Raw genomic sequence first — 16,083 nt, 5'->3', positions numbered from 1 at the left:
AACACGCATTACATTACGTATTTCATGGCACACTCGTTTTATGTGTATTTGGCGCCACCTATTGTTGTGGGTGACATGTTAAAGTCTAGACCCTGAATATAAGACGACCGCGTTTTTTCAGATAAATTTCCAAGAAACAAACATCGTCTTATATTCGGGTCAATACGGTATTTTTTTCTTTTTATCTTGCCTCTGTATAATGCATATTAAAGTTCATAAGTGCAGAGTTGCTTTGTTTACAGCCGAAACCAAGGAAACGCTTTAAGCGCCACCTGCTGGCAGAGAGTGAACCTGCGTCTCACTCAGCTCGTCTGCTGTTTCTGTTTAATGCAGATATTTTTATGCATAGTTTCACAAAACTGAAGTCAAACCATTCTGTTTTTGCTTCAAATTTCGAAATTATGCATTCTAATTTAGATTAAAAACTGCTCATGTTGCATGTATGCAGCATCTTGAGCAATAATATGCAAGTGCTATATTAGTATATTATTATAGTGTTATATTTCAATTTCACAAAGAAACGTGCAGCATTTTGTCCAAGCAATAATAAAAGGACACATTTAATTTATAATTTGTCTTAAATCTCATTTTGTTAAAAAACAATCGTGAATCGAATCGAATCGTGACACCAAAATCGAGATTCGAATCGAATCGTGAGTTGAGTGAATCGTTACATCCCTACGTGGAGAGCGAGAATGGCAGAGAAACAACAACAACCCGATCTTCCTTCCTGGTATTGTAGTACTTTTAAAGTTTTCTCACTGGTGAATGACAGATGATGTAGGCAGCCCAGCGGTTCCCAATTCCAGTCCTCGCGCATGTATTTTGCATGTCTCGCTTAGTTAACACACCCGATTCAGATAATCAGTTTGTTAGAAGAGAGCTACGTGCATGAACTGTGTTCCGATCTATATGATAACACAGTGTTCATTGCTCCCTACTCCATGAGCAGGGGAAATCCGTTGAAGTTTATTTAACTTCGGAACATGGGCTGGAATTGGGAACCGATGATGTAGCCTATTGTAGTAATGTTGTCTCTGGTATTCTGGTCTGTGAGCGTATATGCGTTCAGGGGGCGTGGCTTTGGACAACGATTGCAGGGAGGGTGGAACGTTTGCTTTCAGTGCTATCAGGCTAAAGTTATCATTTTCCAAGATCTCCTACTGCACCTTTAATAATAAATGATATTATTATAAATCATAAAATATACATTTAAATTACTATAAATCATACTAAAATTCATTTTAAAATCTTGGCCATAAGACAAATTTGAGAGGGTTTTGCTGGAATAACTCTAATGTACTGTAAGCATACATCAGAAATAATGTTCCAAAGTAACTGCTTCAGAAGTACTTATACAGTGAAATTCAGGGAAAGGCTGGCTTTAAAAAAAAAAAAAAGTACACTTTGATACACTTGATACTGTAAGCTAATGAGGTCTATAGACAGAGCAGAAACTGTCCACAGTATAAAAGCCGAACAGGGTAGATCTGAATGAATGGGAACACCAGGGGCAAAGTCTGTTAACAATGTGGACTAATGTGCAGCTCTCTCTTTTTCCTATCTCTCTCTCGACAAGTATTGAGTTACAAGACTGTGTAGATACTGTGCCTTCAAGGCATATGCACACAACTAAATAGCTGTGAGCAATCTATGATTGTTGATAGTGAATGACAGAATTCTTATCCTGTTTATCTGTTTGTTTTTAAAAGCATAATGTTTAAAAGGGTGTTATTGTCAGTTATGCAAAATGAAAGTCTATTTACATTTTTGCAAACAGAAAAAAAAAACAGAATAAAACAAATGACTGTTTTTCTAACACCTTTTTACAATAAAAAACATTCTGCATTCGTCCAAATCAAGTCTGTCGAATTGTTGACAGGTGAATCACCGGTCGCCTCCTACTCTAAGCCCCTCCCACTTCCACCAAATACGCTGTAGATTGTTGAATAAGCGATGAGGAAGTCTAGTCATTTACGCGAATGCGCTAGTGTGTGAACCCACATCAATGCGAATCGGACATGTCCGAAAGAAACTCTTATAGGGTCAACGATTCAGTCCAATTAATGAACGAATTGTTCAGACCGAGTTTGATAAACGGATTTATCTCAAAATAGCGATACAGATAATTTGACTCTGATCGTTTTAATTAATCTTTTATCCGATTCTCTAAATCTGTCTGAATCAGTCAGTGTCTGTCAGACAAATCTACCTGTTGATCTTAGCTTAAGTCAAATAAAACGATTCCACTCTACACTGAAAAAACAAACGATAATTCAGAGAAGTTATTTACACATGGTTCGTTACTCCATTCTGTAAGTTGATCGAAACTCACCTTAAATTCCACTGACAGCTGAGGCGTGTAATCGAGCGTCCAGAGCGCCCTCACTAGCGATGCCAGCTTCTCCGTCACCTCCCCCCTGACCTCCTCACTCTTCATCGTCCTGTTGATCTTCCGCTCATTGAATTCACATTTATACTGCTCCAGACCCAAATACTCTGCCAGAAGTACCGTGTTACTCAAGCACTGCACCACGGCGTTCATGAAACAGGTGTTTCCATGGTTCTTCAGACCCTGAACTCCCGGAGTTTTCTCGCCGTAACACCAGGACAGTCTTTCTTTGACAGACCCATAAGAAGATGAGGGCGCAGCGGTCTTCCTCAGCGAGCTCTCTCTGTGATTCCCAGAGTTGTGGGCGCCCAGAGTGTCTCCAAACCCACCATCATCATCCTCCGCCGCGTCCAGCTGGTCCGCGTCCCCCAAGTGTGCCAAAGTCCCCAAAGTTTTGACAATCCTGCTCATAAAATTTCCAAGCGATTTTAGCGATTTCCTTCTGAACAGCTTCTGGGACTTGTGCGTCTTATTCTTGCGCTTGGTTGATTTGGCTTTGATTGTTTGTTTCCTGGTTTCCCTCGGCGTATCCATGTTTAGTCTGTTTCACCCAAACCGATCAGTGGAAGTCAGAAAGAAAAACAAGTGCACTATAGTGTGAAGACACGGCGCTCCCACCTGTGCGTCTCGAAAACCTACATCACTAAAGCATCACGACGACGAAAAACAGACTGTAAAGGCACCGGTGTCTGCGCCGAGGCTCGTGATGACTAACGCGTCCCCGACATTCCCTATCACTGATCTCAGCTGCGCTAGTTTCGCTTTATCCATGACGCTCTTGTACGCACCTGGAATTACACTGGGCTTAACTCCACGCTTCAGACACAACTCTTGTTCTTTACACCACACCTACAAGCATACTTGTGTGTGGATGACCATTACTGGCTGTTTGTCGCCCGCTCTCTCTTTCTCTGGCTTCTGGTTGGAGTAAATGCGTCTGAATGGTAGATACACGGCTTTCTACCCTCCCACTATGAATCTTATTAGCCTGGTTTACTTTGAACTTGTATTGGGAGAAGTGAATGTGGAAATGAATAGCCCACAAATGGAGGTTTATCTACACCTGTATTTACCTGCTTCATCGCTGCTCATCAATATTTTCCCTCCAAACACGAACAGACGTTGTATTTTATCTATTTAATTATCGCTTTTGCGTCATTATTTTGAAATTAATGTCCACATTCAGATTAAACCTTCTTTAAAGGGGTCATATGATGCTTTTTTAAAGATCATTATTGCTTTAGGGGGGCGTGGCAGAGTCTTAACTTTGATAAAGAATATCTCTTTGGTTTTGAGACTTTAGTCTTTGCAACTTCAGGGATCTTATCTATGCACAATCAGCTTGTAACACTCCAAGAAAAAGGAAAACTTGAAATCGCATCATATGACCCTTTTAAAAGATTTTACAAGCTATTGGAATATTCCTGTAAACACATAACCACATGATCTGAATAAACTCGCTCTTTCAAACGATTATGCTGCAGTTTGGGCATTATTTTAATTAACTCAATTCTCATTCACGACATTCATATGGGATCAGATTCCCGCCAAATGTATTGCAGTCACGGATAAAAAAATAACAAGCGTGAAACCAAAATTTAAGAACGCATGTAAAATTATCGTGCACAAAATTTAAAAAAATGAAAGCAAAGTTTTCAGAATAGCAAACAATGGTCACGGATCACTTTAAACACATTTAAAATCATATTGCTCTCAGACATTTTCTGCACATATTGTACATTTTTGTATGTTTATGCTGTTTTTCCCTTCACTCTTTATTTCACATTCTGCGCTTCTTCTTCCAAATGTTGAGGTTAGAGTTTCATGTAAATCAGGGCGGGTTTAAGCATCATCATTGGTCCACTAGTTCTAGATTGACAGCTCCTCCTCTAGCCAATCAGTCAAAGAGGGGCGGTGACGTCACTCCAACTCGCCTCATTACTGCCGATGTTCAGTGTTCTGTTCACTTGTACAGATGAAAATGGATAACTGTCAGCTGGGAAACATCTTTCCATACAGGACAGAATTATATGTGTCTCGTCTGTCACTGCTGTACGCCTACCTAGCGATCCGTTAACGGTAAATGAGTAAATCTGTAAATTAATTTTAAACGATAGTGCTACAGAGTAGACAGTTACAGAGGCCAGGTGGATTTGATATACACAATGATTTATTAGCATATTGTGTTTATTTACATATATAATTGCCTAACACTATCATATTAATGTTTCAAAGATATAAAGTTTGAACATAACAACAATATGAAAGTAAAACAGCCAGTAGGTGGCGGTAAGTTACTGTCTTTAGAATAAGACTTGAAATCGTTCATTCAAATGGCTGATTCATTCAGTGAGGAATAAAGTGAATAATTCAATAGGAAAGGCTGCTGTGTTGCTTGTAGAGGACACTGTACTGCTGTGGCTTTGTTTGGACTCTTTGTCCAAATAGAGCAAAATGAGAAAATAGTTATTATTAATAGTAAACTCACTCAAAATATATTTCTTGTTATATTGATTCAGTTCAATAAACATTTGCAATGGTCCTGATATTATGAAAAACACTCTTCCTCGTGTTTTGCTTAACTGTATGTCATAAAATAAATTATAGTGCCATTCTTTATAAACAACATTTATTTTAAATGCTAAGTCTAACTCATTTACTGAAACTAAAAACTGAACCTTCTGCTGGGCTCACATACCTCTCATTTCCATGAGTGAATCGTTAGACGCGGTGTAACATTTGGTTGATAAACTATTAGCCTATTTATTTTGTTAAGAAGGCTTTGTACTTCTCTCGTATCTGAATATCTACATATACCTTCACATATGCAAAAAATGTGTTTGGAAAACACCACGGCATGGCGATGCTCGTGCTGACCGGCAAAACCTACATATTGTACAAGACAAGCTAAATTGAATCACCAATACCTTTTGTATGTTTAGTTGTCTCATTTACTTTGATGATGAAGAGGCTGCGATTTAAAGTTCGCAATGCTAGAACTGATTATGTTGTGTGCGCACGGGAGGCACTGGTGCGAACACTTGGGTACCTCTTATCAGCGGAAAGATGTGATATCCGTCAGATAAGAGCAAGACATTCAAAACGATCTATTTTTTATTTGTGTGCCTTCAAAATAACAGTGAAACGTTGTACTTTTGTAAAATAAAGAAAACATACAAAATGCACTTGCCGTCTCAGTGAACCTCTTCCTGAAATGAAGAAAAACTCAACAATACTGTCAAACACTAGAATGAGAAATATATTTATATAAACCTTGAAGTGCCTGATTTTACCTGTTTACGTTTTGCTTATTTGACATTAAATGCATTATATAAGTCACTTTGGAATATAAATCCGCACGTTCAGAAAATAAAAAATGCAACGTGTAGTCCGGAAAATACAGTATAGCTAATTATTTTGCGGGACCCCCTGGCTTTGGGTCACGACACGGACCCGTTTGAAAATCCCTGCTCTTACTCATATTATCCTCTCCTAACAGTAATAACCATAACAAGACTTATAATCAGTCAGGTAAAGGCGAGCCAGGCACATCAGTCACTTCGCGAGGCCGGTGCATTTAGTGGCTGATCCCTTTCGCAATGTGACCGGAGGCGAATAAATACAGGTGAATATAAATTATTTTGCGGGACCCCCTGGCTTTGGGTCACGACATGGACCCCAGTTTGAAAACCCCTGCTCTTACTCATATTATCCTCTCCTAACAGTAATAACCATAACAAGACTTGTAATCAGTCAGGTAAAGACGAGCCAGGCACATCAGTCACTTCGCGAGGCCGGTGCATAGTGGCTGCTCCCTTTCGCGATATACAGATTAATATAACCACGACAGGTCGCTAGGACGGCTCATTTAACGTTAACGGATCACCAGGTAGGCGTATAGCAGTGACAGACAGACACATATAATGGTGTCCTGTATGGAAAGATGTTTCCCAGCTGACAGTTATCCATTTTCACCCGTACAAGTGAACAGAACACTGAACATCGGCAGTAATGAGGCGCGTTGGAGTGACGTCATCGCCCCTCTTCGACTGATTGGCTAGAGGAGGAGCTGTAAATCTAGAACTAGTGGACCAATGATGACGCTTAAGCCTGCCCTGATTTACATGAAACTCTAACTGCAACATTTGGAAGAAGAAGCGCAGAACGTGGAATAAAGAGCTAAGGGAAAAACAGCATAAGCATACAAAAAATAAAAATATATGCAGAAAATGTCTGAGAGCACAAAAAAAAGAGAAATATAACCAAGGAAAACATGATTTTGTGTGCAATTCGGATAATTTTGCATTAATATTTCAGTTTTGTGCAATATGATTTTAAATGTGTTTAAAGTTTTGATTCATGCTTATTTTTTTAAATGCGTTATTAAATTGTTGATTTACACTTATTATTTTTTGATCCGTGACCATTGTTTGCTATTCTTAAAACTTTGCTTTCATTTTTAGATTTTGTGCAATATAATTTTACTTGCGTTCTTAAATTTTGGTTTCACACTTGTTATTTTTTTATCCGTGACTGCAATACATTTGGCGGGAATCTGATCCCATACATTCACAATTAACACACAGGAACGTGATGAAATGCAATATGTAGTTCCTGTCACTAATACAAATAAGTCTACCTAGACCGAAATATTATTATTAATCAGGTTATTATGATTAACTTCATTAATATGAGAATATTTAATTAATTAATATGTGTGTGTAAATGTAGATGTTGCTAAATATTCTGAGGATCATTCTTTTCATTTACTCATTAAAAATAAAATAAAAAAACATCCCTGCGCATGTAAATCATTGAATTTCAACCAGGGTCCGGTGCCCCTTATGCGGTCTGAAGAACTTGAAATGATTTAAACACATACCAGCATTAAAATAAGCCAAAACAAATACAAATCAAGATGTTTATTATTTTAATTAACCTTTTCAGCAACTTTTTACTTCCCGTTGTCTTGAAAAAGCCTAATTTTAAAAATGTGATTTCTAGACCTTAAAAAGTCTATTCATTTTTTTTTTATTAATAAATTCCTTAATTCTAAAAGTATACAGTTTTCTAGTTATGCCAAGCTCTAAAATATTTTATCTGGTAGAAATTGTGAGTAAAATAATAGTAGTAGTAGTAGTATTTATTTGTTTATTTCCTGTAAATCACAACAACTGGAAAAGTCATGGGGCCTTCCAATGTTGTAGTGGACAATGGGGGGCCTTGGAGGGCTATTGTAGGCGTAGATTATGATAAATATTCTGAGGTTCATAAACAATTATGCCACAGTTGTGCTCTGTCTTTTTGCAAAGCATTAGGAGCCCCCTACTGTTTCCTTGTGTGCTTCCTTTTAAAAGTTTGTCCACGATTCATTTTCATGTCTAGAATCATATTCATGTATTTTTATAACTGTAGACCCATTATGCACCCATTTAACAAGGATGAATGAGACCAGATAAAGAATAAAGAGTAAACTCAGCACAAAAGTTTCACCGTTTCTTGTTTTATCAGACACCCTGTACAGGTTTATCCTCTAATATGTATCTGTTGTTTTTTTTATCACACACCTTACCTTCAAGACAGATAGATACAGTTTATATGACTACCGAGCTGAATTTTGATTGGATAGCCTACTGACTTTATTTTATGTCTTTATATCAGCAAAAAATCAGCACAGCAACCCTTTTTTGAAAATGTATGTGGCCGAATATCCTTACTGTTAGGGGTTAAGATATTCATTATTGAGGCTGTTCCTCGGAGGTGAGAGGAAATTTGGGACAGGTAGATGCTGTACTTTTCCAAACCTCCCCCACCAGCTCTCTGGAGATTCTCAGGTGATATATTAGCTGACAGTGCAGTTCACAGTAGTCCTCCGAAACTGGGGCTCTATGCTGCTTTATTTCAATGAAATGACTGGAATTGGACTGTTTAATGGTACCTTTAAATCTCGCAAGAATTCATAACCTAATCTGCAATACAATTATTTGCAAGAAGAAGGAATGCAATGTAAGTGTATATCTGAACTACTATCATATCTGAACTGCATTAGATATTCTTATTCACTCTTTAGGGTTTGTGGATATCTCCACCTTAGGATGGCTCCATCAGCACTGGTGCTGACAATGCATCTGCTGTTGGGACAGATCCTCACATTTGTGATGCTTCCACTGTGCCCGACGCCAACATGGGTCACTTCACCATCAGAATAGTGCCAAAGCTTCAGTAATTTGTCATCTCCACCTGAAAGAGAGATTTGATGTTTAGCATTATTATAACTGCAGAAAGCGACATGGACATGCACTAAAAACAGAAATGTTAGATTAGCACCTCATCAACTCAAACTGTGAACCTCATTTAAAAATAACTGCTGGGATCAGTTTGAATTCTGCAAGTGTTTATTTAGACCTGGTGAGCAGACATTTATCCATCTGTTTTGCGAATTATGCTTTTCGGCACCATAATAAATACTTCTGTTTATATTGTTTATTGTGCCACCTGTTGTTATCGTTACATCCGCCATATGACAGAAGAATGACCATGAGAGTGAAATAACTCAGTATGTGAAAAGATACTGAAGGTACCTACCAGTCACGAAATATTTTCCATCCTCAGAAATGTGCATGCCATTTATAGCTCCAGACAAGGAGCCCTCGAGTTCTCTGATTGCAGAACCATCATACACCTCCCAGTAGCCAATCTGTTCAATGGTAAAGATTGCATTTCAAATGTCCTACTCTGTTCTAGATCCCAATAATGGTTTTAATGGTGAATAAATGAATGAAAACTAAACATACAATTAAAAAAGATGGATGGCAAATCTGATAGAGGTGAAGAGTAAAATAGCAACAATTTTTATAATGAAAAAAAAAACAGATAAAGACAATATAATTTCTCAGCATGCACACAGATCATTGTATCAAAGAGCTAATGTAATTGCAACAGAAATATCATGATGTAATGGTTCTAATCCTTCAGTTGTTCTTTGTCATGGGCTATTGCATCTCAACCTGTATACAAGAGATATTACATAAATGTAATTTCTGTAGGTCACTGATTGCATTTCAGCAGTAATGGAGATGTTCACTGTTGTGACATGGCTTTCCTTTTTTGATAACTGGATTATCACTTAAAAAAAAAAAAGAAGAAATTATTTCATTCTGAATGCTTCTCATTCATTAAAATATATTGTCAGAATGTATTAAACCTCATACTTATGATCCTGTGCTGAAAACAAATAAAAAAATAAGAGAAAAAAAATAATGATTTATTATAGAATAATTCTATCAAGTTTTAAAAGGTATGAGCACTGTTGGGAACTGCAGACAGAGCAGGTCTGGTACGCCTCATTGAGATCTATCCCAGCAGGCTTTGCGCCAGCACTGGGTATCCGGCATGACCCCAGCATTGTGTCCTTTCAAGTACTGTACCTTCTGTGCTGGATTTGGCTGCTTTTCCTGGACATCAATGGACTCGCATTTGTGTTTGTTTGGCTACAGTCTGGAGTCTTATTAATTACTGCTATTAGATGGTAAATTTAAACCAAACCGTTTTGTTCTTTGTCCAACTGCAGCAAATCCTTAATCAGAAGGTTACGCACTTTCCTTTTATACCATTGTTGACAATAAATTGTGCTACTTTCCAAAAATATAAGGTCTTAAAATAAAACAGAACACCATGCTCTAAATTCTTTACTCTTTTTGAAAAATATGAATGTTTCTAAAGCACTAAGGCCGGGTCTCATTTTTTCTTATATTTCTGTGTGATGGCCGTACTGTACGTTTAATACACAGCCACACACACGTATGCTAATAAACTGCGGTCTTTAAATGGACACTGATGCTGTGCCCTAAGACTAGCAGATGGACTATTTGGCACAGAGTAGAATGAGCGGATCCTACTACATCCACAGGAGACTGGGAGAGCTTTCTGTCAGCTTGTTGTTGTGCACAGTATCTATCTCTGTTTTTTCTTTCTGTCTGCTCTCTCACTTTTCTGGCCACATTTCTCTCAAACACATGCCAGTACAGTACATCAGTCTAGATCAGTCAAGTCTTGTACCTTTCTGTCAGTGCCACTGGTGATGATCTGGAATTCCTCAGGGTGGTAACATACAACACTGAACAGGGTGTTGGACAAGACCATTTGATTCCTCACGAACCTCCTGGATGGGAAACGAGAAGAACACAGACAGATATGGGTAAAGGTTACATCAAACAGATTGCAAATCTGCACTCTGAATGCTTGGTTCATGAAAAGGTGGTTGATTGAACTTTTCAACAGGCTTGTGCACAGAGGAATAACTTGAGGGCAACACCTTTCGCTCAGTATAGGTCTACATTAAATGTCTATTATTTGATGCTCTTCAAACTTACACCAGGTCCCAGATGATGCAAGCTCCATCAGAGCTGGCTGTCACACACTCCTTGTCGTTACTCTTGATCTTAATGCAGTTAACCGTGGCTTTGTGCTCCTTCATGGTCTCGATGAGACGATATGAGTCCTGGAATATCTCCCAGACTCTAACCTTTATTACAAAAGATGCCAAAGAATACATTTATTCTGCATTCTGCAAAAATCCAAAACATCCCTGCTTTTTACATGGCTACATGGCTCTGTATAATTTGATTCTGACTGACCAGCTGTGCCATTCTGTGGACAAATATGGTTATATAATGAAAGTTAAACTGAGTATTTGACCAAGGTAACTAATTTCTTACATACGCTACTCTTCAGATATTTGGAGTCAGAAAGAATTTTTAAATGTTTTTAAAAGAAGTATTTTATGTTCACTAAAACTGCATTTATTTAATCAAAAATACAGAAAAAAAACTAATACTGTGACATATTGTAACAATTTAAAAGAACTATTTTCTATTATTTCTAATATAATTTTAATATATTTAAAAATGTAATTTATTTCTGTGACAGAAAAGCAGAATTGTCCATTACTCATAATGCACAGTAATGTACAGTGTTTATTTTAAAACCGGAGCACAGCTCATAAAAGTGAGTTTTTGATGTGTATCTGATGTGCTGTACCTGTCCTTCTCCCCCTCCACTGACGGCGCATGCTTTTAAAAATAAAATTTTTTTTTTTTTTTTTTTTACTTTGTATAATTAATTATAATTAATTCACCCTGTGAAGTAAATTTCTAAATTTTGTGACTTTGCAATCTGTCTATTAAATAGATAAATAAATATTAAAAATAGCCTTTCATTTTGTACAATTATTTTTGTAATTATATAAATATTAAAAATAGCCTTTCATTTTGTACAATTATTTTTGTCATTATATATATATATATATATATATATATATCTCCTGAGCGCGTTCTCAACAGCAGGCACGTGAGGTGTCGCCTTCTTCTTGCTTTACGGCGGATCGCAGACTTATAAGTGCATTACCGCCACCTATTTCTCAAGTAGACCATTGACACTCTATCTACAATCTCAATTAGGAGTTTCAAGGGTCCACTGGAGTGATAGGTGGCGGTAATGCACTTATAAGTCTGCGATCCACCGTAAAGCAAGAAGAAGAAGACGCCTCACACGCCTACTGTTGAGAACGTGCTCAGGAGGACGCGCCGCCGCTCAGGACAGTTCGAACAGTTCGGACATTGCGTGAATCAGAGGTAAAAAACGATATAAATACTATAATATCTTGCACAGATATAAAGTTTCTTGCAGAGACCGATCGTTTCGTGTCTTTACACATCAATGTATCATCGCGAGCCGCAGGGTTTAATTTGGTTTTGTTTGTGTATTTTTTTTTTACTCTCAAAGCCGTGATTCCCATTCACCTCCATTACAAGACTGACAGACTGCAACGGTTTGTGTTAAAAATCTTCGTTTGTGTTCTACTGAAGAAACAAAGTCACCTACATCTTGGATGCCCTGGGGGTAAAGCAGATAAACATTAAATTTTCATTTTTGGGTGAACTATCCCTTTAAGTTAATATTAAATTATTGTTCCTCAAACCATTTCATAGAGTTCACATTTTACAGTAATATTTCTAATGCACAGATCAATAGATCATCCTGTATGAGACTCACCACTGAAGATGCTCCTGCCATCCTGCATAAAGCCCAGAGCGTTGCATGTTATGTTAGGCACCATGATACGCAGAAGCTCCTTGGAGGACTCAGTATGCCACACTCGTATATCATTCTGTGAACAGGTGGCAAACAGCTCTGACGTCCCACTGTTGAGAGTAAAAGAGAGTTGAAGGAAGAGGATTTGCACAAATATATGGAGAGTCGAGGCTTTTTTTCTTATGATTCCAATACAAAGCTTATGGCTCCCTCAAGTGGCAGAAGGGAGTATATCACTCACAATGGAAAGGCCACGTCCTTTACAGCACTGTTATGATTTGTTGCAATGAGTTCTGGTTTGAAGTCAATGTAGCCTAAACTGTAGATCTGTGCAGCTTCTGTCCCAACGTAGAACTGCTGTCCATCTCCACGCAGGGTCACTGATGTCACCCCTTCCTCCAACTGAACACTCCTGTTACAAATGATCAGTAAACCATAATTAGTGGTTGAATGGGATGAAGGAAGAAAGAAAGAATAAATAACAAAGGAGGAAAACAAAGAGCAAAAGAAAGAAGAGGAAACAAGGGTTGTTACATACTTAATGGTTTTGAAATTCCCTCCTGAGCACAAAGACAACATCCCATCTCCTGATCCAACTAAAATATCACCAGTCTTCAAGACTTTAAGAGTGTTCACTCCCTGCAACACCAAAAAAAGCACTTGAGATGTGAAATGACATTTTAAACAAAAGGTCTGTTAAAAAGTTTTGTTCAGACTTGTTGTTCAAATTGTTTTGACCGTCTCTGTTAACTCATGTTCTTTGGACGGTGTAGTGCAATAAATAAGAGCTAAATTGTATGAAACATAAATGAGTCAAAGAGAAATAATTAATTTTCTGTGCATCATTTTTAAGTCCATTCACATGTACCAGTGTATTTTCTCAAAAATCATGTAAATGACATAAATACTACTCCAAGAAAATAAATTCTTAGCTGCTCGCTATGTTAAACCATAGTTGGAGACTCACCTTGCTGAATTTTTGTTTAACAGGACCACAGCTGTTGAGCAACCTTGTCTTCAGGTTCACTTTCAGAATATCCCCACTAGTAGTTCCACAGTAGAAAAAATTATCATCGTTAGGGATCTGCAAGGCAGGGAAAACATTTACGTTTATTTATGTTCTACAGTATATAGCAGTTTTAGACATAAAAATACTCTGAAATCCATCGAAGGTATGAGCAGGTTAAAAAAAAAATGTAAGAACCAGAACCGGCAGTATCAGTGCTTCTTACTCACCTCCAGGCATTTGACAATTCTCTTGAGCTGTCCAGTCTGGCATTCTGTGGGTCGGATCTTTCTGTTGGGCAAATCAAGCTCCCATACACGCAGAGTTCCACTTAAAAAACAAAAAACAGTAAATTAACATTTGCAGAAAGTGATAAGCACTTTCATAAGCATCGTCAAGTCAAATTCCTTGTGTGTGTAAACATACTTGGTAATAAAGCTCTTCTGATTCTGATTCTGATTTATTTTAAAGAAACTACACACACACACACACACACATACATATATATAATATTTTTCAGTATATTTTCAAACATTATTATTATTATTATTATTAATTATAATATAATAATAACTGAACACCAAATCAGATTATTAGAATGATTTCTGAAGGATCATCACAGGAATAAATGACTTATTTTGAAATATATTACAGTAGGAAATCTGGATTTTAATTGTAATATAATATTTTACAATATTGCTGTTTCTGTTGTATTTTCTATCAAATGAAAGCAACATAATAGACCTTATATTTTTTTATTTAATGTGAGATTAAATGTGAATCATTATACTATGAAAGTTTTGTTTTAGATCAAAATGGAAATGTTTCTTGCATGAATAACTACCATAAAATTGGACTTACTTTCCAGCAGAGACAAAGATTTCATCGTTCAGGTTGGTGTACTCGATGGTGAGGCAGTGACCAGCACTCTGTGCTGAAGCAGGACTGCCACATATAGCCTCCTTACTCTCGATGTTCCACACTACAATGCTAAAACCATCAAGTAAACATGCTGAGAAAAACATTCTTATTGTAGTTAGATTAAACTGTAATATAGGTAATATAGATACATATATTGTTTAATTAAACACTGCTAAGAGACTAGAGCTAGGAAACATCAAAATATGGGAAATATTAATTCTAGATCACTGCAGTAAGATTTTTACCTGGCATCATCCTGTCCACCCAAAGATACCAGATACTTATCATTTGGGGAGAAGCTGAGATCTTCAACCCTAGCTTTATGAAGCACAAGACGGGCATAAATCTCCTTCTTCTCATAGTCCCAGATAATAATATCAGCCTGTAGTGAGAAATGGCCATCTCGTTTTAAGAAAGCTATAGAACGGAGTATTAAGGGAGCACTGTATATCTGTGATGTTATTAAGCGATGTGTAAATAGCGTTTTTCCTCTTTTATTGCACCAGCTCACCTTAAAGCCCATGAACGTGACCTGTCCAGATGCAATATAGCGTCCACTTTTGGACACAGAAATGCAAGAGACGTTGTTCGTGTGGCCATGGAGGAAAGTTTGTTTCCCACTTCTCTGACTCTTAATAATAACAGTGCAGCCAAGAGGATAAATGAGATGTTCTTTGTCTGGATGCACTTTGAGTCCAGAAAACACATGACCTGTATAAAACCATGTAACGTTTTATGTTGTGGTACCGCTTAATTACATCCATTTTAGCAAATGCCACGTATTATAGATCAAACTATCAAACGTGATAAGGTTCACAGTTTATCTTACCATTAAAACCAATAACAGCCTCTAATGCGATCTGAGGGACTTCTTGCGCTTCTTCTGCCATTGCGATACAACTTTAAGCTTCAGAGTAAATGAGTCGAAAAGACTGCTGGCTACGGGAGCCAAACACACGTATCCAGGCAACAGTACGCTGCGTTTAGACTCGTTGCTTAGTAGCGTAGGAGAGTTCATGCCACTGAATCGATTCATTTGAACGGTTAAAAAAAAAAAAACTACACCCAGTTACTTGTACAGAAGCCTTGAATTAATATTGCGTTTTTGTTTTGGTTATTAATTGGGAAGTCGAATTCAATTTAGCGTTTTGGTTCTGTAAGTTTTAAACTGTAAATGTCTTCCAAGGAGTTCTTGTACTAATATTTTCGATGCTACACCAAAGAGGTGTCATTCGTATTGTTTTGAATTACGCATGGGCGGATCGATCCGTAAGTATCGATACTTTCGATACTGATGTTGTATTGAAAGGATCGATCCTCACATAAAAATATCGATTCTAAAGTGCATTTTTAACCATTAATTTCATTTATTTATCAAGAAATTCGGTGCATAAAATAAGCGTCTAAGTTCATTTCATTACACCAAATACACAACATAATGTTCTTTTTAGCAGCATCATATGACCCCTTTAAATAGGGCTGCGTTTCCCAAAAGCATCAGAAGCATAAGTGGGTCTCAAGAAACCATTGCCACATTATTACATTACATTACATAACATTGTTGCTATATATAAAATTAATTCTGAAAAATGCATCACGGTTTCCACACTGAAGACTGGAGTAATGATGCTGAAAAATCAGCTTTGATCACAGATGCATATTAAATTACATT

The 16,083-nt window shown here is 37.3% G+C and overlaps 2 protein-coding genes across 2 annotated transcripts in view; both read right to left on the bottom strand.

Moving 5' to 3' along the window:
* usp43a (ubiquitin specific peptidase 43a) overlaps window positions 1–3,381 on the bottom strand; it is a 95,569-nt gene extending 92,188 nt beyond the window's left edge. Inside the window, exon 1 of the mRNA XM_016506829.1 lies at window positions 2,336–3,381. Within this exon, the coding sequence (XP_016362315.1) occupies window positions 2,336–2,926 (591 nt within the window). The 5' untranslated portion in view covers window positions 2,927–3,381. The remainder of the gene's footprint in view (window positions 1–2,335) is intronic.
* A 4,842-nt stretch (window positions 3,382–8,223) lies between these two features.
* LOC107703996 (cilia- and flagella-associated protein 52-like) lies at window positions 8,224–15,301 on the bottom strand. Its single transcript, XM_016506812.1, has 14 exons — window positions 15,241–15,301; window positions 14,923–15,122; window positions 14,657–14,793; window positions 14,352–14,480; window positions 13,721–13,820; window positions 13,452–13,568; window positions 13,023–13,123; window positions 12,726–12,896; window positions 12,446–12,594; window positions 11,432–11,463; window positions 10,765–10,916; window positions 10,451–10,553; window positions 8,978–9,089; window positions 8,224–8,632 (listed from the first exon to the last, which is right to left on the bottom strand). The coding sequence occupies exons 1-14, from the start codon at window positions 15,299–15,301 to the stop codon at window positions 8,448–8,450; spliced, it is 1,749 nt and encodes a 582-aa protein (XP_016362298.1). The 3' UTR covers window positions 8,224–8,447.
* Window positions 15,302–16,083: the final 782 nt, after the last annotated feature.

Source organism: Sinocyclocheilus anshuiensis, unplaced genomic scaffold (assembly GCF_001515605.1).
Source record: "Sinocyclocheilus anshuiensis isolate Anshui unplaced genomic scaffold, SAMN03320099.WGS_v1.1 scaffold1477, whole genome shotgun sequence".
Taxonomy (NCBI): Eukaryota; Metazoa; Chordata; class Actinopteri; order Cypriniformes; family Cyprinidae; genus Sinocyclocheilus; species Sinocyclocheilus anshuiensis.
The sequence above is the reverse complement of the archived record's forward strand: the minus strand, read 5'-3'. Positions and strand labels throughout refer to the sequence as shown.

Excerpts from the sequence above, each read along its gene's own strand:
- LOC107703996 (XM_016506812.1), bottom strand. The coding sequence starts at position 15,301 with ATGGCAGAAGAAGCGCAAGAAGTCCCTCAGATCGCATTAGAGGCTGTT. Across the intron at positions 14,481-14,656 it reads GGTGGACAGGATGATGCCAG|CATTGTAGTGTGGAACATCG; the intron begins GTAAAAATCTTA and ends TGATGGTTTTAG. Across the intron at positions 13,124-13,451 it reads TTAAACAAAAATTCAGCAAG|GGAGTGAACACTCTTAAAGT; the intron begins GTGAGTCTCCAA and ends TTGGTGTTGCAG.